The following is a 25,299-nucleotide window of genomic DNA, read 5'->3' as shown; positions in this document are numbered from 1 at the left end:
AATTAATTTAAAAAATTAAAAAATTCTTTTGGAAATAAGTTTTTTTCTAGAAAAGATTTTTTTAAAAAAAAATAGTTTTAATTCTAAAATAAAATGGTTGGAAAATAATTGATTCCAAAATATCAAACTGATTTATAAATACAAATCAATTTTATACTGAATTGAAATCGTTTTAGTAGCTAACTGTATGTATTTTTTAAAGTGGTTATCTAAAAATGAGTTGAACAATTAATGTGATTTGATTCACTATGGTTCATGAATCACAAACACTCATAATATGGGGTACGATTAAATATGATAAAATTAAAAATGATAATATTAAAGAGCGTTGGGATAACATTTATAATAGAAAAGATAGTAAAATATAAATTTATGCGGGTTGAGCATGTAAAGAGAAGACCTGTAAGTTCTATAGGAAGAAAAACAAATTAAAGGAAAAAGAGCTAAACAACTAGATGCAAAGTAATACTTGGTAAGCGCTTGTTGACAAACGAGTCTATGCAAACGACGATATTCGAAGAATACCGAATTCGATTTTTAACACGAGTCAGATTAACGATTTAGATAGATTATAATTCTAACTAAAATATTATGACAAAAAGTTAATACATGTAGTTGGTTCCACTTAGTGGAATAAAATTTCAATTTATGTATCTAGATTATAAAATAAGATCACATCCTACTTAATTTAACTAGATAAAATAAAACAAATGAAAAAACTTGCTAGCAAAAGCATAGGTGCTAATTATAGTGCCTTTTGTTTTGTTCAATTGGGCTTTCTATGGAAAGTAAACTTTTATTGGGCTTATGGTAAACGACGTCGTTTTACACGGAGAGGAAAGGGATTCTAATTCTCTTCCATAAACCCAAAGCAAAACACATTTCTGCATTTCTGCTAAACCTCTGCCTACAATAACGACGGCGCCGTCGACGATCTCCGCCGGAACCGCCGCATTCCGGTTACCAACCAACGCCGCATTCCGGTTACCAACCAACGCCGCAATCCCGACCTACTGCTCACTACTGCTCATTTCACGATTTAGCTTCACATTCGTATAGAGCTTCTCTTGTGTTCCCGAAGCCGCTAAAACCCTTTCACTCTCACGCTATTGATTACTGAAAGGGTTTTGGATTTCGTAATTTCAATTCCGAGTTACTCTTACATTTGAAGCGTTGTTCTGTGGATTCCTTTTGTGGTGTTGCGTGGAAGTTACGTGCGCTTGTTCAGAGAATTACTGTGAAGTAATAATGGCCGCATGGTCTTCTAGAAAGCTGCTCAGAGATGCTTTTCTCAAAAGAGGTCTTTTGAATCGAAGTTCAAGCGTCAGAGGTTTTTCTTCTTCTGCACCTGAAAATGCTCCTAAGATTGGTTATTATTCAAAGAAAGTATGCATTTTTTATCCCTTTTGTCACATTATGCATTGTGTTGTTTATGTGCTTATCTTCATTTGTTTATGAGATTTTTCATTGAAATAGGGTTTTTAGAGGTGAATTTGGGGTTGGAAGATGGAAAATTCATTTAGCATTATGGGATTAACAAATTCAGTGTGCATGTTGCAGAGAGCAGTTTTATGTGCTAATGAATTGGAAGATCTTTTAGCGAAAACTTATATGTAAACCTCTGTAGCACCGACACCTCTGAAAATAGGCGTGTGAGACACCGACAATTGTTATTACTTTCAATTTATTTATTTTTTCAAATTATTAATGACGTGTCAGTGTTGGTACTTGGTATTGTGTCCGGTGTTTGTGTCTACGTGTCCGTGCTTCATAGATGTAAACTTATTTAAGAAAAGAGATATGCTATAGTTACACTGGATTCTGACACCAGATTGTTTACACTGTAGCTTTAAGCTTTATTTTGTGGGGGGACTCAAATTCCAAGAAACATGAAAGTAATAAAATAATGGAAATGATGGACTGTTCCGTATTTATATACGGTGTAGGTGTCAATAGGGGTGTCAACATAGCATTTCTGTTAAGAAAAATATATGCATTGTGATCTAGATTATGGCCGCTGACATTTACCTATAAGTTTGTTTTATACTTCTCAGTAGTCTACTTTGGTCGGTTTAGATTAGCTTATTGCTTACAAGCAGCTTATAGGTGTTTATTAAGAAGTGAAATAAAATAACTTTTGAAAAAAATGAGGTGCAAGGTGTAATTAAAGTTTGGTTATTTCAAGAAGATATTGTTTAAAACTCAAGGTTGTTATAAGGTTTTTTTAATATTCCTTTTTTCGCTCAATTGCTTATGGAGAAGTTTATCTAACTCTCTGTTATCCCGATTACTTTGAATTGCCAGGGAAGACTATTGACAGGAGCCACCTTAGGGCTAGTTATAGCTGGCGGAGCTTATGTGAGTACTGTGGATGAAGCTACTTTCTGGTACTTCATTTGGGAGTTTGAGTGTTGTATGCATTTTGATTTGCTTCTTTAATTGTGCTTTTGAAATATAATTTTATTTATTTTTTTCATTTTAAGAGTAAAAAACTAGGTGTATTCAGGTGTTTTCTCTATATAGTGACAGTTGTATAAGTAGTTTTCTACATTTTTGAAGTGATCATATTAGAGTAATGCTATTGATAATGCTTGATTTGAAGATGAAATGGGTACTTTTGAAATGAATGATTCAATTTTGAACTATATTCTTTACAGTGGATGGTTGTTCTCAGCAACCAAACTCGTGAATCCTTTTTTCGCTTTGATGGACGCCGAGGTTGCGCATAAACTAGCCGTCTCAGCTGCAGCTCGTTGTTGGCTTCCAAGGGAGAAGAGGCCCGATCCACCAATCTTAGGGTTAGAGGTTTGGGGAAGAAAGTTCTCTAACCCAGTAGGTCTTGCTGCAGGGTTCGATAAAAATGCTGAGGCCGTGGATGGCTTACTTGGTTTGGGCTTTGGCTTTGTGGAGGTTGGTTCTGTTACTCCTGTCCCTCAGGATGGAAATCCAAAGCCTCGAATGTTCAGGTTGCGAGAAGAAGGGTAAGAATTAGTCTTTTGTTTCAGTGTTGTCAAATAGGGACTATAGCTCTATAGCATTGCGGAATTTTAACAAATTGTTATTTTTTGTGATATGCTATTTAGTTCAAAGTGTTGTCAAATAGCACCGCCAAACACTTTAACATAGCTAAATTTGAACAAGCTACTATTTTATGTGATCGACGATTAACAACATTGTTTGGTTCTTTATTCTTCTGCTTTTATTAATGGATTGTATATGTTTTATCTTTTCTTTTTAACTTTTCCCACAACTTCAAAATATTGCAGAAAATTGTTGGACATGTGAAAGTTGTTAAGTTTGATAGGTTGCGCGCCTTTTAAAAGTTCTTCTATATTAACCCACATTCTTCTATATTAAGCCCATTCAGTTAAATTTGCAGCGCTGTTATAAATAGATGTGGCTTTAATAGTGAGGGGATTGTTGCTGTGGCAAAACGGTTGGGTGCTCAGCATGGTAAGAGGAAACTAGATGAAACTTCAAGCACCTCAAATAATGAAGTCAAAAACGGTGGAAAAGCTGGCCCTGGCATTCTTGGTGTTAATCTCGGCAAGAACAAGACTAGTGAAGATGCTGCAGCAGACTATGTTCAAGGAGTGCATACATTGTCCCAATTTGCTGATTATTTGGTAAACTTTCTTTTCTTTTATATGTGCGGGGTATAGGAATACAGGATAGATAGAAAATTAATATGCCACAACTTATCCCGGGTATGATTGAGGGCAGGATATAAGGAAAGTCACGCATCTTTTTATGTGTAAACGTATATGTTTGGTAACTTTCTTCATGCCTATAGGCTATAAGTTAGATATACATGGTCACTGGTCATTATAGTTGGTAAACTTTCCTTGTTTGTGGGGTGACATGTATCTTTTGCTAATGTATTTATATTTAATTAAAAATATTTGCATTCCATTACATAGAAAATTATGATTAGTCAGTAATGTATGTATATACTCTATAGTATAGGTTAACAATGAACTTCAACAATGCGTGGTCCATTGTTACATTGATTACACATTTACAGCATTAACAACAACCAAAGTCTTTTCCTATTATGCAAGTCTGCCACAATGATAAAAAAGATACTTTAATGCTTTTCAGGAATCATGTCCAATCATATATTATTAAAATCTGAATCTCTTCCAACAGTTTGATATATGGTTTTCCTTAGTCTTCTTTTTCTCTACCAATTGTGATATTTTTCCTCTTTTCTACTAGTCTTTTTGACACATCCCAATTATCCTTTGACAAGAATCTATCATCTTTTCTATAGTGGGAATTATCCCAACTTTCTCTCTAATGGTTTCATCTATTGGTCTATCTTGTTTTGTTTAAGCATCCGTCCATATTAATTAATTATTTCCCGTATCAGCAGCAACGACCTTTCTTTCCCTGGCTCTTTTATGGCTTGTTTGGCAATTCAAAAAAACAAATCATCTGAATTCTGTGCCAATTTGGTTTAATGACGAGAAGAGGTCTAGATGCATTAAATGACTGAAAAGGGTCAAATATATATGACTTGGTTCATTAGTCTTTACAGTCTGATCAAATATCGCTGTCCTTGTTTAGGAGTCAACTATCGTTAAATGGTCTGTTGAAAGTTTTTATTATATTCTCACAAAACTCCCAGACTTAAAAATGTGGATAACGCTCCCTTATGTGTGCTAAACCTATTACTTTTTTAAAATTTAAAGAATGGTGCCAGAAGCCAACAGGATAACACTGATTAAAGCTCATGACTACTTAATCAAAGACCCGCTCCAACCACATGAAGAGAAAGTCGAATGCTTATCACTATTAATATCTCAAACTCTTCAGAATTCCCAAGCAAATAACATATTGTTTTGGTGAAGTGGCGTGCTGGTGGTCTGCCAATCATGGCCTGATTTGACTGGTGAACAAGAAATCAATCATATGAAACTTTTGTCTAAGATAGCTAGACAAAATATAAATGCTAAAAATAACAAAGTCCATCTAGGCCTGCTTCAATTTTGGTTTACTTAAAAACCAGTACCACTCTAGAGAAGTGCTTCAGCCAATTTCTTGTAATTGAAAAGAATGTCCAGTCAGTGTTGTCAATCTGGAATTGCGAATAATAGTGGTCTGTTGAAGTTCTGCTGCATAACAGTGCTATAAATGCTATTTGACAACATTTTGACTAAATACTGTATCACCAAAGAATAGCGATTTACTAAAATTCATACTATAACTGCTATATAACAACCCTATTCATTATGGATTGAGGATGGTAAATCGGCCAAGGGAAGGATCTCCTGTTCTCCAAAGCATGGCATCGGTAATATGATCACCCAAACTGATATATGTGTTTTCCCGTTCTCTTATATTTTCAGTAGATGGCTGTTTCAAGTATGTCTTCTTTGATGCTCATACCCTAGTTTAGGGTAGTGAGAAAATTTGTGTAGGAGATGTTGGATGTGTGTATGAGAGGGAATTTTCTTAAGAACTTATAGTTTGAATAAACTTTTCAAGAAGCACTTGGGGAAAGAAATTTCACAACCATCTTGCAATATAACTGAGATTTTATATAGGTTAAAATTATCTTCTGTATCTCAATTTTTCCATTAATATTATAAGCTTGGTGCTATTTGTCTGGATAGAAATGGGAATATTTGATCAATAAGGAAATGGAGTTATTTTATTTGTCTGGATAGATATATTTGGTTTAGAATAACTGATATACTAATTCCATTTTTCTAGATGGAAAATTATCAAGTTTCATGAGGGTAAATACAATATTTTGAGATGAATGCTTGATATTCTGTTCAGCTAAATGCTTTTATCCTTTTTATAGGTGATTAATGTTTCATCACCCAATACCCCTGGCTTGCGCATGCTCCAAGGAAGAAAGCAATTGAAGGATCTTGTGAAGAAGGTAGAAACTAAGATGTGAACCTTTCTTCATGTTCATATCATGTTGATACTCAAGATATTGACTCCAGAAAATTTTTCTTTTTTTTTTCCTGAAGGTTCAGGCTGCACGTGATGAAATGCAATGGGGTGAGGAAGGCCCTCCTCCATTGCTGGTAAAAATTGCACCAGATTTGTCGAAAGAAGACCTTGAAGATATTGCAGCAGTAAGCATATGCACATTACTGTATTTTCTCCCATCTTCATCTCAAATGCCGTATAACAATTTATATCTGTTTGTAGGTTGCCTTGGCTCTTCACTTGGATGGACTGGTATCTCTCTACTTTACCACTAATATAAAATTATTGCCTGAACTAAAAGCTTAAAATTGTGCAATTTCACTTCATTTTTTCTTAATTTATTCATTTATTATGTTTAGATTATATCAAATACAACTATTTCAAGACCAGATCCTGTCAATATAAATCCAGTGGCTACAGAAACTGGCGGCTTGAGTGGGAAGCCTCTCTTCAATCTGTCTACCAATATCTTGAAAGAGATGTATACTTTGACAAGGGTACATTTGTTGTTTTTATATTGATATTGTCTTGTAGTGAAGTACTCATTGTTCATTATGTTGAGCATTATTTATTTTAGATTTATTACGCACATTCTAGCACATAATGCTTTTCTGTCATGATGATTACTATTTTGCTTATACATGTTATTCACGCCTAACTAACATGGCTCTGTCCATTCATGTTTATCAGGGCAAGATTCCTTTGATTGGCTGTGGGGGCATTAGCAGGTAAAAACTACATTTTCCTTCGCTCAATCGTTACCGTATTTTAGTATTCCTCTTATCATCTAAAACTGCAAATAAAATATACAATGATTTCTGTCCCTTGTGCATAAATTCAGTGGTGAGGATGCATATGCGAAAATACGATCTGGAGCTACTCTTGTTCAGCTCTATACAGCATTTGCTTATGGGGGACCCGCACTCATTCCTCAAATAAAGGTACCCTACTGTTCTTACATTATTACACACTTACACATGTTTCAATAGTGTATATGCATGCACCATAGTTCTCTTCTCATTCACATTCATTTGGTTTATAGGCCGAATTAGCTGAATGCTTGGAAAGAGATGGTTTCAAATCCATCCTTGATGCAGTTGGTGCAGATTGCAGATGAAATTGATCCTCATTTGAATTCCTTGATGTAAGGAAGCATAATATCATTATAGGTTGTTGCAATGTTCCATTTTTGGCAATGCCAAATTTGCACTTTTTTTAGCTTTACTTTTTCCTCACTCTTCTCTTATATATTGCTGTCTACCTTAAGTGGGTTTGGCCATGTGTTTTGTTTGAATTGTAAAAGCTAAGGTTTTTTTTATGCAATTCAGGCAATTTTTGTTTTAGAGTGGTGATGATTGTTTGGCAATAAAAGGCCAAATCATTGAGAAATACTTGTGTAGCATAAACCCATACATGATCAAGTTATGGAGCATAAAGTTAAAATAAACTTATCAATATCCTGTCAAGTGGTACTTTTATTTATGTAAATATTCAATATGAAGTGATGTTGTGTTGTTTGTGGATTGATAATTGATATATCTAACTTAATCATAAAGATTGATGATTTAGTTTCAATTTTAAAGGGGGAAAACCATGAAGAATGGAGATTGTGAAAAGGCAATGTGTAGAATAATGGTGATAAAGAAAGGGTAACACAGTTGAATATATTATGGCCCATAAAGAAAAAGCATTCTTACAATAATAGTTTAATGATTGCGCACTCAATAAAATCAAAGTGAGGTGAGGGTAATATTGAAAGAAAAAAAAAAAATCATATTTTACATATATTAAAAGGTAAAGTTTAATTAGAGTTTATGATAAGAGTTGACTCACACATCAAGAGGTTGTGGGTATAACGTTTGTTGATTGAAGTCCGTTTTGACTCTGACGAGTCTTTCGAGATCAATTCACCTAAAATTTTGACGTTTTATTTAGATCTAATCTTAAGGATCATGTAAATATGGGAATGATATGTTCTTATTGAGTCCCCACAACATTATGATCTATCTATCAAAAGAAAAAGAGCAGACAAGTATTAAGGTGTAGTGCACTTGTAATGTCCCCTTCTCATGTTCCCTTTTCACACCCCTGAAATAGATATTTGGGCCCAATAAAAAGCATTGTTTTCTCTAAATGTGTAAAATACTTTACATATCAAATTCATCATACATCATCATTTACTTTGATAAAAACTGATATTTCATGTGGTTTAGATCAAATAAAAAAGTAACAGAATCATTTTTTTAATTTTCCAATACAATACTCTTAACTAAATTTTTACGCTTGAACTAAATGCAGGTAACTAAAAAAGTTTAGTGGAGATTGATCATCAAACAAAGTAGGTCAGGTATGTTGCATTTATAATATGGTTGCGAAAAGTACTTGCTTAATTTTAAAGTAAATATATTTATAAAGTAATGTTAAGAATAATATAATGATTGAAAACCAAAAAAGAAAGAAGAATTATTTGCTATCTTGGAAACAGGAATTAAACTTTGCAATATGTCTTAAAGTAATCAGAAAGAAATATTAGAAATTAATTTTTTTTGGATAAATTTATTTCTGTGAATTATTTGTGACTCCTTGAAACAAGTGTCTTTTTAGAATTTTAACTATTTTAACGACTAAAATTACATGAATTAAAACAAGTTATAACAAAATTTAGAATATTGTGAAAAATCTCATTTCAGGTTAAAACCACTCCAACAAAACATTTCTACAATACTTTCTCTAGTCTTATTTATAAGAAAAATTTATTTTTTATATTAATTGAATAAATAATATATTTGTTCCAAATGTATGAATTATGCAATGTATTTAAAAGTCTTTTTTCTTCTTCTTATAAATAAATAGGATCAAAGAGAACATTTTGCTTAATAGGAGTTACTATGACAAAAATCGGAGTGAGAAAACCATACAAAAATTTGAGAAAAAGAATAAAAATGCATATCATCTCAAATTGACGTGCGATCAAATAGATCCTGGTGCCATTCAAGATACAAATGAATGAATGACTCTCTACAAATATCGTGTCATGATTAGATTCAATCATGACACAAATTGTGAATGACTAAACTATATCACTTAAGTTTAATGATAAATCGTGGTGCGATTGCACTATAATTTTTTTAATATAAATGTTAAACTTTGTACTCTTCGATGCAATTGTTAGTTTAATTTATTAATTTTATGTTATTATCTAATATTATGCTTAATATTTTTAATTGATTGATCATCAATAAATTGATTTACGATTTACTTTGTAATTATTAGTAAAAGTTTAGAATTAAATTTTAGTTTATTATCAAGAGGTAATGTAAGATCTTGAAACTCATATATTTATGTTATATCTAGATGCTTAATCTTAAATTATAACTTACTAAAGGAATAAAGAGTTTGTTTAAGTTGTTATAAATAGGATTATAGGGGAGATCTTGAAACTCATATATTTATGTTATCTAGATGCTCAATTTTAAATTTTAACTTACTAAAGGAATAAAGAGTTCGTTTAAGTTGTTAGACCATTTACAAAGGACATGTTGAATAATTTATTAAGTAGTTTTTTTTTTTTTATAATAATTTATTAAGTAGTTGAATGAGTGCAGTGAGGTGTTGAATTGCATGTTGAAAATGAGGTGGATTAAATTGTGTTGAATAAATTCAACATGTTGAATAAGAGAGAGTGAGGGCCACAAAAACACTTGCCTAAATATTATTGGTTATTGTAAGTTATTATATTTTTATTTTATCATAATCATTTGGGGTCAATTATTTCATAATAATTTTTTTTTTTTTTTTACCAAAATTCATCATTTTTTCTCTCTATAAATAGAGACTAGTTTCATTAGATTTGGACACAAAAAAAATCAACTTTCTTCTATCTAATTTTTCTATTTAGCCTTCTTGTTTGTAGCTCTTAACATATTTTTAGTGAAATGGATCCCAACAACAACCCTTTTAACACTCAAAATTCCACTAATTATCCTCTCAACTACCCAAATCCCAACAACTATATATTTCAAAATCAATCTTCCAACCAACATGATCCCCAAAATATACTAAATTATGGATTCCCTCAGAATTTCATAATGTCGTCATCTAATCCAAATTATCGTCCATATTTTGGATCAATGATGTCATATTCATCTCAAGCACCCCCTTATTATTCTTCTACTCCAATGGAAAATGAAAATGTTCCGCTTGTTGAACTTGATGAATTTCTTGAATTTTCTACACAAGTGACTCTTGGTGCCATGAGCAGTGGTCAAGGAGCCACTCCAAATGCGGAGGATTCAACTCCTGTTCGCCGAAAAAGCCCCAAATGGACCACTGATCAAAATTTGGTTCTAATGTCAGAAAAAGCCCCAAATGATGTATTGGCAAAAGCACGTGAATTATATTCAAGTGGTAAGAGTGGACATTTCCTTCTAATGTCAGAATGACTCGTTGTTCGTGATCAACCACGTTATGGTAGTCATGTTGGAAAAAATATTGGATCTGGAAGTAGTGGATCTAAGAGAGTCCACGAAAGTGATGCAAGTGATTCCAACTCCGTAGGATCTAGTGCTCGCCCAATGGGGAGGGATGCAGCTAAAAAAAGGGTCAAAAAAAGCAAGGGCGCAGCCTTGGAATCGATCAATGAAGAGTGGAATGAATACAAACAATTTAAGGAGAAAGAGTTGGAACGATTGGACAAAATAGCCATGAGGCAAGAGGAGGCTAACCAATTGTTGAAAGAAAATATTGAGGCTAAGAAGATGAAGATGTTTATGAAGCTAAGTTCAAAGGACCATCTCGATGACCAGAGCAAAGAATTGTTGGAAAAGTTGGGAAAAGATCTGTTTGGAAATTAAGTGTTGTCAAGTCATTGTTTGTATTTTGTCACTTTGTTTGTATTTGTTTGGAAATTAAGTTTTGTCAAGTCATTGTTTGTATTTGTTTAAAAATTAAGTTTTATCAAGTCATTGTTTGTATTTGTTTGGAAACTAAGTGTTGTCAAGTCATTGTTTGTATTTTGTCACTTTGTTTGTATTTGTTTGGAAATTAAATTTTGTCAAGTCATTGTTTGTATTTGTTTACTTTGTTTGTATTTGTTTGGAAATTAAGTTTTGTCAAGTCATTGTTTGTATTTGTTTGAAAATTAAGTTTTGTCAAGTCATTGTTTGTATTTTGTCACTTTGTTTATATTTGTTTGGAAATTAAGTTTTGTCAAGTCATTGTTTGTATTTGTTTGGAAAATAAGTTTTGTCAAGTCATTGTTTGTATTTGTTTGTATTTGTTTGAAAATTAAGTTTTGTCAAGTCATTGTTTGTATTTGTTTGAAAATTAAGTATTGTCACGTCATTTTTTGTATTTTGTCACTTTGTATTTGTTTGAGCCAATGTATCTTAGAGCCCCAACTCAAGATGACCTGCAAAGAATACTGCATGTTAGTGAAATGCGGGGGTTCTCGGGGATGATTGGGAGTATTGATTGTATGCACTGGAAATGGAAAAATTGTCTTACAGCATGGGAAGATCAATTTACCCGGGGAGATAAGGGAACCATCACTGTTTTTCTTGAAGCAGTTACAACTTATGACCTATGGATTTGACATGTCTTTTTTGGATATCCGGGCACATTGAATGATATAAACGTTTTAGATCATTCACCCGTGTTCGATGATGTTGAACAGGAAAATACTCCAAGAGTGAAGTTTATTGTGAATCAACGTCTGTATTGTATTGTGTGTTTAGTGTATTGTATTGCATTTTAAGTTTTATGTAATTATATTTGTTTTAATAATGACTATTCCTATATTTCGTATTTATTACTTGCAAGGAAAAAAATTAATTAAGAATATAAAATTAGAAAAATAAAAAGAAAATAAGTTATTAAATTAGAAAAAAATTAAAATAAATTATTTAACTCTTAATTATTTTAATTTAATTTTAATCGATAATTGTTATTAATATGTAATCACAAAAATAAAAACACAAAAGAAAATAAAAATATAAAATAAAAGTGATGGGGTAGGGTATTGAATTTTATTAAACAAAATTATTGTAGTAAGTAAAAACTGAATGGGTGTTGAATAATTAGGTGGAAGAGAGAGATGATGATGTGGAGTGTAAAAAGTGAAAAAATAGGGTGTTGAATTTAGAAACCATTGTTGATAGCCTTATAAATAGGATTATAGGAAATATGTTTATTTGAAATTTTAAAAAATTAATTTTAGATACTTTTTATTCTTTGGAATATAATTTACTCATTGAATTTTAAAGATTTATTTAGATGTTAATGGATGAAAATTTTATATTCCTATGAGAATTCAACCTTCTATGACTACGTCATTTGTATATTATTTTAATATTTATTTTTTATTTTAAAACTATAAATAAAATAAAATTTCAAAATATTCCTAGAAACTTAAATAATTTATCAAACAAATTGATGGAAACTTTCCACAATAACATTTCTAAAAATTACATTATCGAAATTGTAAATTTAATCCATAAAACAAACACATCGTAAGAGGTTATGATTAAATGATCTTGAGAATGAATAATCTCACGATAATAATAATAATAATAATAATAATAATAATAATAATAATAATAATAATAATAATTATTATTATTATAATAATAATAATAATAATAATAATAATAATAATAATAAGGTCAAACAAAAAATATAAAGGAGAATTTAAGTCAGGTTCGTCCCTAACAATCTTTTAACTATTAATTTTACAAATTTTATTTTTTGTCATTCAATCTCTTTGACAAATTTAAGAAATAAAATTATTCAACATGTAAAATTTTAAATTTAATATTAATTGCTCTCTTTTTATTTTAAATTTGATAGTATTTATCACGATTTTATATAGTTATATAGTTATCAGATCATCATCACAAATTTAGTGAGAAAATAAATAATGAAATTTGATAGGTTGATTTATAAGTTAGAGTATAAAAATAAAATAGTACAATCAATTTATTTTTATTTTAATTAATTTAATTGAAATAAGTAAATGGCCTAATAAAATGAGTTTAATTGATATATATTCTAAAAAGTTTTAGATATGATAACGAGTTGCAATTAAATGTAGACAATTTCTTTATAGACCTCCATTAGGTGAGAAATCCTGCTAAAAACTCCATAATACCCTTTGATTTCGGAGGTGCATCTCCGAAATCATCCATTTTCATATTTTCTATTATTTCGGAGATGCATCTCTGAAAGCACTTGTTTTCCAATTTAAACGTTGGATTTAAAATGTCAGGTGTTTTTTCGGAGATGCATCTCCAAAAAAAACCCTTCTTATATCTTTTCCCTCTCTCACTATTTCATTCATTTTCCTCCAAACAAAAACTCAAATCCTCTCCAAAACCTCCATCATTTTCAATCCATTTTTCGTCTCTAAATCAAGTTTCAAGGGTTAATCATACCAAAGAGAGCATACAAAGCTATAATTTGAGGTAAAAAATCTTCATTTCATATCTTATTCCACTACATTGTTGTTGATTTGTTGTTGAAGAAATTGCGTCAGTTCGGAAAAGCACTTCCGAAATACACCACCTAACAGTTTTTGGAAGTGCACTTCCTACATAAGCTCTGTTGTAAAATTTTAAAAAACAGTTTTAACAACATTTATATTTTTTGCATATGTTAGGTATAGTGCATCCGGACAACATTGTCACCGATGAGTTAGTAGTCCCAGAAGAGGTCAACGTAGATGCTAAGCCTAAAGAGCGGGTTAACGGTGTTAAAACCATTACCGTTGTGGTGGATGTTCGACCACAATTTACAAATTATATGACTTTCGCTTGTCATGAACATTTGCTAGATTGGATCTGAAATGAAGCTAGTAAACTTGGATTTGGCATTGTGACATTAAGGTCCGACAATGACAGTAGTAGAAGGAAAGCTTTTGTTAGGTTGAATTGCGAGAGGTGAGAAGTATTTACCAACAAACCAGATGTTAAAACACGATGACACGGGATCGAGAAAGTGTGTGTGTCTGTTTAAGTTGCGAGTAACTCGTAGGATTGATGATTTGTGGCGTTTTAGCGTCATTTGTGGAGTTCATAATCATGCATTGGAAACTAAGCTACACGGGTATCCAATTGCGTGTCGGTTGTCTCGCGAAGAGAATGGTGTTATTTCAGAATTATCGATAATCAAAGTTGCGCCGAGAAACATACTTGCTGATTTGAAGCGAAAAAGACCAGATAGTGTTTTAAATATCAAGCATGTATACAATGAACGGTACAATCTTAAAGTTGAGAAAATGGGCCCGAGATCGGAAATGCAACACCTTTTGAAACTTTTGGGTGATAACCAATACGTTTCAAGCTTCAAAACTTGTGAGGACAAAGTTACGGTTCGTGACATATTTTGGACTCATCCCGAAAGTATCAAGTTGTTCAACACATTTCCAACCGTTCTTATAATTGATTCGACGTACAAGACCAAAAAGTATATGCTTCCGCTTCTAGAAATTGTTGGTGTGACCTCCATGGACAAGACAGTTGAATTCACTTTTTTGGAATGTGAGAAATAATATAACTTTACATGAGCTTTGGGAATATGTAAGACTTTGTTGGTTGATCAAAAGAATATGCCTAGTGTCATCGTTACCGACCCGAGATAATGCTCTAATGAATGTGGTCAGTATCGTCCTCCCGACATCAACCGCATTACTTTGTCGGTATCACATAACATGCAATGTGAGAAGTAAGCTCAAACCTGCAGTTGGCACGAAAGAAAGAAAGGATGGGAACAGAAACCTCATCAAAGCCGGTGTTGTGGTCGACAAGATAATGGTCGCATGGAGGGAGATTTTAGATGCACGTTCCGAAGAATTGTATACAGAGAAAGTGGTACAATTCCAAACATTGTGTGTCGGATTGAACACTTTTTGTCATTACGTCGAAAGTACTATCCTTGAAAAAATAAAAGAAAAAGTTTTTTGTGCTTGGACGGACCGAGTTAGACATCTTGGTTGCACTACAACTAACCGAAACATCCACTGATAGCAAGATAAGGTTTATTTCGGAAATGCATTTCAGAAATACATTTCCGAAACATCCATTGATAGCAAGATAAGGTTTGTTGGATCATTATTACTCCAAGAAATCTATAAATAATGCAATTATGCGTTTTCATCAACATCAAGCCCCAAACAGCAATGACACAAACCTACCCCCACATTGCTTTTGTATACTTCTGCAGTGGTTACTCGATGTCGTTCCAATTTAGATTCTCATGCGACACGCCATTCGCGGCATTGATATCGACGCTTAGCTCTCTCTTGCAATACCCGGAAAATTAGAAGGTTGTCAAGCTTAAGTACCGTTTGCCTTCACTTGACGACGAGGGAAACGTCCAGTTCACCCCATTTGAGGTCAAGAACGACAAAGATTTAGCGATTATATGGACAAATTTTGATCGATAATCTTTGAAGGGTCCAATCGAGTTTGATACGAAACTTTAAAGATCGGGAGTCGACGTTATCAAAATGTTGCCCCATCCTTAACTACCCGTGTTTAACAATATGTAACTTTAATTTCATGTTGATCTATCTTTGTAATTTCGATTATTTATGATAAATCGAAGCTTTGTTGGTTTGTTTTTTGTTTTCTGCATCAGAAAATATTTCAGAAGTGCATCTCCGAAATATCCTAAGGGGTGATTTCGAATGTGCACATCCGAAGTCTCTTTATTTTTGAAAAAAAGTGTCTTTTCGAAAGTGCATCTCCGAATTCACGTTTTTTCTAAAAAATATGGTATTTTCGGATGTGCACATCCGAAATCACCTTTTTTCCGAAAAAGGTGCATTCAGAGATGCACTTCCGAAATATAGGGGCATTTATGGAATTTCGCCGCGGGTTGCTAAGAAGTTAGGGAGATATATAAAGAAATTGTCTTAAATGTATGTGGAACATCTTATAATTATAGCTCAAATCTTAAAAGATAGTAAAATATAGTTTATATGTAAGAGCGCAGATACGAGAGAATTTATATTGTCACCCCTCAAATTATACATGGCACTATCTCAAACTTATGAAAAGATCAAATTTTCCAACCAATTTTCATTATCATATTTTTACAAATTTAAGGGAAGAATCAGATTTTTCAAATTCTATGACGATATCAAAAATTTTGAAGGCGTATCGCAAATTTGGCAAAAACAAGTAAGATTTACGGTATATTTTGTGAAATTTCCGGTATATTGTACTGGAAATTTCAAAATTTTCTGGTATTTGCTACCGGAAATTTTAAAATTCCCGGTATTTTCATTTACCAATATTATCGAAATTTTTTGAAATTTTTTATGCGTATTATCATTCCAAAAATTTCGAAATTTCCGGTATTTCAATTAAGAAAAACTATTTTCCTTATATTTTTAAATTTTGCAGTGAGGACCATAGGCAAGGATGATTCTATTGTAGGACGAACCACCGATAGAGTTGGTGATGCATTCTAGACCACACATATGTGTCGGTGCAATCAGGACCCTCCAAAAAGTGTCGGCAAAATCTCAACCATTGAAAAAAACATAATACCGGAAATTTCCTCGTACCGAATATTTGGTAGGGTGTACCAGAAATTTCGTCCGGAAATTCTTTGTATCTCATAAGGGGTAAAATTAGAATAAAAAATTGGGGGTGGGGTGGCAAGATAAATTCTCCAGATAAGAACATGCTATTCTTAACTTGTCAAACAAAAAATTTGGGAATTTTTTTGTACACCTTATAGGGTTGAAAAAGACTCGGAAAACTCCAAAATGTTCTTCGGAGAAGCATCTCTGAACTCACTCCAAATCAAATTTCAAAGTGCATCTCCAAAAATACCTTGTTTACACTTGAATGTTAAATTCAAACATTCAGTGATATTTTCAGAGATGCATTTCCAAAAATATCCAGCTTATACCACCTTACTGCACGAACTATTTCATTCTCCTCATTTCATCCCATAACCAAAACTCTCCAAAAAACTTCATCCATTCTCAGTCATTTTTCGTCTTCAAACCAAGTTTCAAGTGTTTTATCATGTCAAAGAGGCATATTTGATTTTTTTGTCTTAAATCCAGGGTGTCCTATTTCGGCTACGTCTGTGGAATGGACGACACATTCTGCAAAAGAGACGGAAACTTGGTCGGATCCTTTTTTGGAAAGGATGGCAGAGCTTGAGAGAGAATCAAATTGGGAGAAGTCAAAGAAAGAACCAGTTTTAGATTTAAGTGGTGACAATTTGTTCGGTACATTTTAGAATGTAATTGAACCATTTTTTGGATGTATTGTCATGCACAATGCAAATTCATGTATTGTCATGCACAATGCAAATTCAACGCGATTCACTACATGTCTACATATATAATATATCTATTCAACATTTTACCGTTGTTTATTTAACATATTCTATATGAGATTTAATAAGAATTAAAGGTTAAAATTAATAAAATTAAGAGTTAGTGGTAAATTAACGTGAATAAAGAGGGAAGTTGAAAAATCATGAAAATTCAAGTGTTTGAAAAGAAATTGAAAAATTAATAAGGAAGTTAAATAGAATTAAAAATATATTAAGTTTAATTATTATAAAAAGGGGAGAGAAGGAGAAAACGATAGAAGGGCTACGTATAATTTTTTGAAAGAGGGAAGGAAATGAGGCAACCCTAAGAAAAAGCCCAGTAAGGAGAAGGCTCTCCCATCACCAAAACTCAAGAAAAAATTCTACATAATCGAGGTAACAGGGTGGGGAAGATTGTTCTATGTTTGGTATTTTGGCAAAGAGATAGTGGGGGTTCCCATACCCCCTTATAGGTTATGTTATTTTGCTTGTGATAATCTTGTGGGCTGTTGTAATCTTATCTCATGTTATGATTCTGTTGTGAATTCACGAAAAGTTATGACATGTTGATATTGTATTGAGATATTATGGACGAATTGATTTCTATGTTGAGGTAATATTGATAGTATAAATGTTCTTACTAATTAGGGTTAACATGATGATGATTGGAGATATTAAAAATTGAAAGAATATATGTTAATCTAATAGTATAGGATGTTTGACTATAATAAGATATGCTTAAAACTGAATTGAGATAAGTCTAGATTGAAGAAGATGAGTTTAGGGGTGTAATTCTCATAAAAAGTCGAAAAACAATTATTGGGACCCGGGCTTGACACGAGCCATTTTGTTGACGGGTTTTGTATGGGGGAGGGCGTCTGTGCATGCACGACTCGTGTTGGCCTCAAATTTTTTGCCTATGGAGATTTTCCTTGCTCCATTTGCGACGTCTTCCGATCCTTTGATCCATACCTTAATGTTAGATAATGGTATTGATGTATTTTTATCATATTATGATCGAATAATGAATACCTCATCATGAAAGTGGTAATTGTCTTGAAGGTATTCTATGAACAACTATTATAGAAAATGAATAATTATGTAAGTCTAGTATTTAATGAGTACGTGTGTAACCTAAATTGTGAATGTCGTAAGATATGGATTACTACCTTGATGAAAGTATATGAGGTAAATTGTTTAATATAAGACATAAGTCTGGTGTTGATACGATACAATGATGTAGTGTGAGTGACTGTGTTAATACCCCGAGGTTCGGCAAGAATCGGTGTTGGTTTTTGTTTAGGTTCGAAATAGCCGATGTTTTAGTCTAATTAGCAGTGTTATTAGGTTCGTAAAAATTTGTGTTAGCCTTAATTGGCGGTGTTTAATATTGATTTTATTTAGGTTCATAAGTGTTGCACCCCAAAATTTGCCCTCTTTATTTGAGCTATAAGTTATTAACAACGTTTATTTCGTCATTCAAAAATTGAAGAAAAAACAATAAAGAGTTCTTGTGGTTTTAAAGAAGTGCGACGTGAAGAATGGTTTAAACAGTGGAAATACGAGAAAATTCACAAGTCCTATTTGGAAAGCGATATGAGCTTGGTTCCGGCGTTGCCCGTACTGTTTCGATGTTCTCTACAACTTTCGTGTTTGGCTCATAAACCAATTCTTTGAGGAAGGCCGTCACATTTAGGGTTTACGAGTAGTCAATGGTGCTGAACCGCAGGTTTTCGGACACTAAAAAATTCATATCTCATTATCCGTTAGTTGGATTCGCTCGAAAATTTAATTGGAGCTCCGTGCCATCATTACCAAGATTTCATATGTTCGGACCGTTGACTGATTATGCACCAAAAATTCCCAGCATTTTGAAGAACGTTGTAATCTTTCGGTAAAAAGTGTGTTTTCGAGTGTGTCGCATCAAGTTTGAAAATTCATAACTTCTTCGACTTTTATCGTATGAAGCCCATTCTGGCGGCATTCTCTTGGAAATTTCGTTAGCTTCGATTCTTCGTCACACATGCTTGTTCAGATTTCGATCCGAAGATAGAGTTTTATCGAGTTCTTTGAGCGGTACGCACAAAATTCTGCACAGTCGCGCCAAATGAATCGGCGTTTCTCATCATTCAAACACGCGTAATTTCTTCATCGCTTATCGGATCGAGACGATTCTCGCGGCTACGATCTGCAATTTTAGTCATCTTCGAGTTGACATCGGTCCCGCTCTCAAACTTCGCACCGATCGCGTTTCCTCAAAAACGAGCAAAAAGGAGTTAATTAAGGGCGTTTTAGACATTTCGCTACCCTCACTATATAAGTCATTTTTGTTCACATTCTCTCATAACTTCACTTCACCCAAAAAATCAAAAACACTTTCTCTCAATTCTCTCTCAATTTCCTTGAATCAAAACTAAAAAAACTCACAAAAAACTTCATCAATCATCATCAATTCAAGATCAAATCTCAAGAACAAATGAAGATCAGAGCAAGCATCAAGATTAGTTCCTCCGATTGAAGTGTCACGCGCCTCTCTCTTATCTCCCTAGGACCTCGCGTCACTCTCCCTCCCTAGATCTCTCAGATTCGCATTCGTGTCGTGTCCGCATCGTGTTCGTGTTCATCCGATCTTGATCTCTTCGTTTGATCCGGTAAATTCACTATAAATCTTGTTAGATCATTGATTTTGTTGCTTGATCCGAATTAATATGATAATTGATGATGATGTTTGATTGTCGATGGATGATTTTTGATAATTGATGATAATAATCGCTTGTTGTTTGAATGATTCATGTTGATCTTGCTTAATTGATTCAAATGTGAGAATAATGATGGTGTATGTTGATGATATGTTGAGTTTGTTCATGAATTCAAAATTGGCACATAACATGTTTGTTAAAATGAGTGTGAGAGTTGATTTTTGACTATAATTGATGAAAGATTGAAAGGCATTGTTGTGGTTATTAGTTGTTGACATTTGCTTATGGTTTAGTGTTGGTTTTATGAGTTTTTTAATGTCATTTCAATAATGTGAATAGTGCTGGAAGTTTATGTGATTTCATTGATGTTTTTGACATTCTAATGTGAGTGAGAACTATGATAATGCAAGTGTGTTGGTGTTGGAATTTTTCGGTGCTAAATTGTTGATGATTGACATGAAATTTGGTTGGAAATAGTATGATTAAAAAGAGTGCAATGCTGGAAATTAATTCATGCTATGTTTATGGGACTTTTGAACACTTGAGTTTGTTTTTAATGTTGGAAATATTTGATGCTTAGGAGATAATAACTCAAGTTGTTGAAATGTTGCATAAAAGAGGTGTTGAGTGATTTTTCTTGTTCATGGTGCTTGGTTTTGTTGATTGTTGAAAATGTGGTAGAAAATAGTTTGGTTGACACTTGTTTCATGGTTCATGATAATCCAATATTTGTTTTGACTCTTGAGCTTTACCATATAGAAAATGTTTCATAAAAAGTGAGTTGATTTTGGTTGTATTTGAGTTATTTCTACCACTTAAAACCATGCTTTCATGTCCAATTTTCACTTGTAAATGTATGTCATCTTTTGCCAATTTATGTGAGACTTTGCATTGAGTTTATGTGTGTTTCTTGAGGATTTTGGGACTGTTTTTTATACCATTATATTGCAGCCCATTTGACACTCCAATTACCATTTGAATACTTGAGTTTATGCACTAAATTCCACTTGCAAATACATGCTCTTTGATGTGAATTACCATGAGGTTTTGCAATGAGATTGAACATGTTTTATAGGTATTTTAGGACTGTTTTAACACTATTATAGTGCAGCAAATTTACTTGATATCCCACACTACACTTCACTTTCCACAATTCATGAACTTGAGTTTTGTTGCAATTTTGCCTAGGCTTTGAGGTGTTGTTTGTTGGTTGTTTCTAAGTGATAGTAGAGCTTTCTTGTGTGTTAATAAATGCCTCCAAGTGCTGTAACTTGCTGCTATACCACGCTTGTCGCTTTCTTTCCAAATTATTCCATAACGCGCGCGGTGTGTCGGCTTTACTTCAAAATGTCATAACTCTTGAACCGTGTTGAATTTTTGCGAATGTGAATAATGTTTCTTGAGTAGAATAATGCTTCCGGAGTTGATGGTGAAATTTATTTTCGGTTTCGGCCGACTTTTTTTTATCGTTTTCGCTACTGTCCCGTTTCGGAAATCGTGCTTCTGAGCCGATTTAATAAATTTAGACCGCATATTTGAGTTCTTTGGCATGTTTCTAGCTTACCATAAAATTTTGGTTTAATTCCGACAAGTTTAGTTTTTATCGTTTTTATCCGATTTTTACCGTTTCGGTGTACCTTTTGACTTGTAAATACTTGCTTTGGTTTTCATAATACTTGTGTATATATTTGACTAACATTTGAGTGTTATTTCTGGTTGTTATCTTACTTTCGCTCGATTTATGTTTTAAAAGTGTATTAATGTCAAATTTCTCATTTCGTCATCCTTTTTCGGTGTAAAGCACCAACGCAATTCCGATTGCGATGTTTGTTATCTCTAACTTGTGTGCTAGTGTGCAAGGCTTTTGGGTAGTCACCGATTGACGCTTATCACTTGAGTGTTCCGCTTTATTTGCGGGACACAATATCATTCACTCGCATTGTGTTCTCATCTTGGAGACACGTTCATATTACTTTATATCTGCTTGTTTGGTTTGCTTGTTCCTCTTGCAGGTGTATTGTGATTATGCTTGACGCACATGTCGACCTTTGTGTGCTTTCATGGCTAATCGGTATGCTGACTATTTGCTTTTGCTTTTCTAGCTCGCTCGCGGGATCCTTAGTTTGCTTTCTCTCGTCGCTATAGTTTACAGATCATCATCCGTTTGGTATTGATCCCGTTCATTTTATATTTCTCGCACTTTATTGCTTTCTCGCATCATCCTTTAACATGAGAAGTAGGACTTAGACATGCATCTGGCCAAGCCCTCGAAAGAGGCTCTGTTTTTGTTGGTGTGTTTACATTTGTGCTTTGGGGCAGGGAGTCATGGTGTAATAAGTCCTATATGGCGCTCCGTTAAGTCCTCATGGAAGGCATGCGGAAAGGGTTAGCAATCAACCCCCGCCCAGTCTCATCGAGTCCGTTTGGTAAGCGCACGCTACGCGTTGCTCGCTTCCGAACTAGCACAAGATCTTGTTATCGAGTATGTCAGGAAAAGGGTTCATGCAACCGGACCCCCACACTTCCTATAGCTCGCGTCGCTCGACGTTGATGCTCGGTGTACGCACGCACCGTTTTCCTTTCTGATCCGTGACGGCTTGGTTGCTGAGAGGGACTCGCTCCTCTTGTCTATGGTCCGATCATTTTCGCGAGGTCTAATGCTTGGTTGACTCGGGTGATTCGCTCCCTTGGCTATGGCTAGACCGCTTTTCTACCATTCGGCCAGTGCCGTTGGTTTGTTTGCTTTACGAGCAGAGCTCGTTTGTGTGATATCCTTGTCTGCTTTCACCTTTTTTCCCATAGGTTGCTAGTTTAGTTTAGACTTGTACCCTTTGTATGATAACATTAGGTAGCAAGATTTCCCTCCTTAGCTTAGGTCTTCCTCATGCATTCCTTAAAACACAAACCACACTCTTTGATTTTCTTTTCCTAAGAGCTTGTTATTTCCGCTCCATTCCCAAGCATAAGTCTCCAAAGGTCGAGCAGCGGAGTGCGAATGTAACTCGTTCACCTAATAAACACAAAACAAACAGAAATTAGTTAGCCGATCTACGGTACCTCTGATTCCTCAAAAAGGATACGTAGGCAGCGGGGTAGGGCCCGTGCGAGTATAACTCTTTCTTTTCCCTACATTTTGCATCCATGTTAGTCCAGATTAGCGCAGTTTGCTTATACACCCATAGTTTTAGATACAAGCGTGGATACCATCGAGTACGATGGGCGCGTGGGGTGCTAATACCTTCCCCTTGCGTAACCGACTCCCTTACCCTTTTTCTCTGGTCGTGAGACCGTTGTTTTGTTTTGTGGTTTGCTGGCATTCCCTTCCTTTTCAGGATAAATATGTTAGTGGCGACTCTGTTGATTTTCGCGGGGGGGTAGCGACAATAAGAACAAATATTAGCCTTAATTAGCGATGTTTAATATCAGTGTTAGAGGTTCGAATAAAGATTGCATTTTTTGAAGCATCATGTATCATATATTTCGGAGTTAGATCAGGACTTTGGTCTAGTGTCAGGACTTTGATATGGTGTTTTAGGACTTCGGTCTGGTATTTTTAGGATTTCACTAATATAACTCTGAATCCGGTGATGGTACCACATGCATGGGAGTAGAGGAGATGAGCATTGCATAATTATTTTGTACATGTCTCGTGACATTGTGTAATTGTGTTGCTTGAATAGGAACAGTTATATGGTTAATGCCATCCTCGTTGTTATTATACCGCTTAAATTATATAATGTATTCTCACCCCTCCCTGTTTCTATGTTCCTATAAGTGAATATATGTGTGGATGATTCTTAGGTTAAGATTGAGGAGCGATTGTTGTTGGTGGTTTATGAGAGATGATGCAGATGACCACTTCCCTCGCCTGCATTTATATTTCACCGTACTATAAGTCGACTATTAGCTTATTTTAGAACAACTGTTCTAATATTGTAAATCGGAGTTGGGGATATTTGCTATGTTATTTGTTTGGTTTTAAATTTAATAATCATACTCTATTATTATGTTTTAAACTTCGATTTCCATTTTTAAATAAAAGGTTGAATATTTTGTTAGAGTGACGCATTTGTCTTATATTCTTATCTCCCACATTGTTTTTATAAAGAATTGTTTTTTTTATTATGGGTTTTAGGGTCATAGTTGGTATTAGAGCAGGTCGGTCCATCTGACCTTAGGTGTTGAAAATTTATTATATCCTGGTGTACAACATGTGTGTTAACACCGTCGGTACTTCATTTCCTTAACCGATATTTACTTTACTATTTACAACTGGTTAAATTGTTTACGAATGGTTGTGCAGGAAGAAAAAACTGGTAGAAATGATTGTGTGGTTGTTGATGCCCTCGAGGCAATGGTTCAAGCTAATCAAGTCATGCAAGCTAATCAAAATAGAGGAGCTGACGAGTTTTGTGGATTGGGAAAAATTCCAAAAGAATAACTCGCCTACATTCAAAGGAAGATATGATCTTAAAGGTTCACAGACTTGGATTCAAGTAATTGAGAAAAAATTTAGGGTCATGGCTTGCACTAATACTCAGAAGGTGTTGTTTGGACCTCATGTGTTAGTTGAGGAAGTTGAGTACTGATGGGAGAACACCCACCAAAGATTGGAGGTCGCTGGTACTACTATTACTTGGGATAATTTTAAGAAATATTTTTTATACAAGTATTTTCAGCGGATGCTCGTAAACTTAAAGAAATTAAATTTTTTGAGCTGAAGCAGAGTAACATGTTTGGCTGACTATGTAGCCAAGTTTGAAGAATTTTCTAAGTTATGTCCTCACTATAATAGTGTGGCTGCTGAAGGTTCCAAATGTGTGAAATTTAAAAGTGATCTACGCTATAAGATTAAGCATTTTATTGGATATTAAGAAATTTGAAAGTGGTATGCTTTGTTCCTTTCCCTTTCTGGACCCAGGACTTCTAGAGACATCTCACCCAGGAAAGCTCGATCCACTAGGAATTTGAGTGGAGGCACCCATGACATATTTATTTAGATGGATATTTTTTGATGAGGTGTTCCATCTTCTTTTTTAGTTGATAAGAATATTTTGGTGTGGTGCCCCTTCACCTTGTGGAACTTGCACCATCTGCTAGGCTCAGGCCACATGACATCTGACTTGGGTGTTGGTAGTTGTGGAATTTCGTGCCTGTGGAGGATTTCATTCCATAAATGCTCACAACGAGAGTTCAAAGGCATGAAGCTTACTGCAGGTTTTCCGCTTCGCTCTTCCTATTTCTGATGGGCGAGGTGTAGTTGTTTTTCTGCGACTCATCTGAGCTATCAGGGTTATTAGCGATACACTCTTTGATA

The 25,299-nt window shown here is 34.0% G+C and overlaps 2 protein-coding genes across 2 annotated transcripts; both read left to right on the top strand.

The window, feature by feature from the left end:
- The first annotated feature begins 862 nt into the window (after positions 1 to 862).
- Positions 863 to 7,404, top strand: LOC131628105 (dihydroorotate dehydrogenase (quinone), mitochondrial-like). Its single transcript, XM_058898970.1, has 11 exons — positions 863 to 1,386; positions 2,305 to 2,387; positions 2,658 to 2,981; positions 3,380 to 3,626; positions 5,813 to 5,893; positions 5,988 to 6,095; positions 6,172 to 6,201; positions 6,309 to 6,446; positions 6,640 to 6,677; positions 6,791 to 6,890; positions 6,992 to 7,404. The coding sequence occupies exons 1-11, from the start codon at positions 1,249 to 1,251 to the stop codon at positions 7,064 to 7,066; spliced, it is 1,362 nt and encodes a 453-aa protein (XP_058754953.1). The 5' UTR covers positions 863 to 1,248; the 3' UTR covers positions 7,067 to 7,404.
- A 2,633-nt stretch (positions 7,405 to 10,037) lies between these two features.
- On the top strand, positions 10,038 to 10,802 carry LOC131628088 (uncharacterized). The gene is made up of 2 exons (XM_058898945.1): positions 10,038 to 10,381; positions 10,424 to 10,802. The coding sequence occupies exons 1-2, from the start codon at positions 10,038 to 10,040 to the stop codon at positions 10,800 to 10,802; spliced, it is 723 nt and encodes a 240-aa protein (XP_058754928.1).
- The last annotated feature ends 14,497 nt before the right edge of the window (positions 10,803 to 25,299 follow it).

This window comes from Vicia villosa, unplaced genomic scaffold (assembly GCF_029867415.1).
Source record: "Vicia villosa cultivar HV-30 ecotype Madison, WI unplaced genomic scaffold, Vvil1.0 ctg.000422F_1_1, whole genome shotgun sequence".
NCBI lineage: Eukaryota > Viridiplantae > Streptophyta > Magnoliopsida > Fabales > Fabaceae > Vicia > Vicia villosa.
Note: the sequence above shows the minus strand (reverse complement) of the source record. Positions and strands in the feature narration are given on the sequence as shown.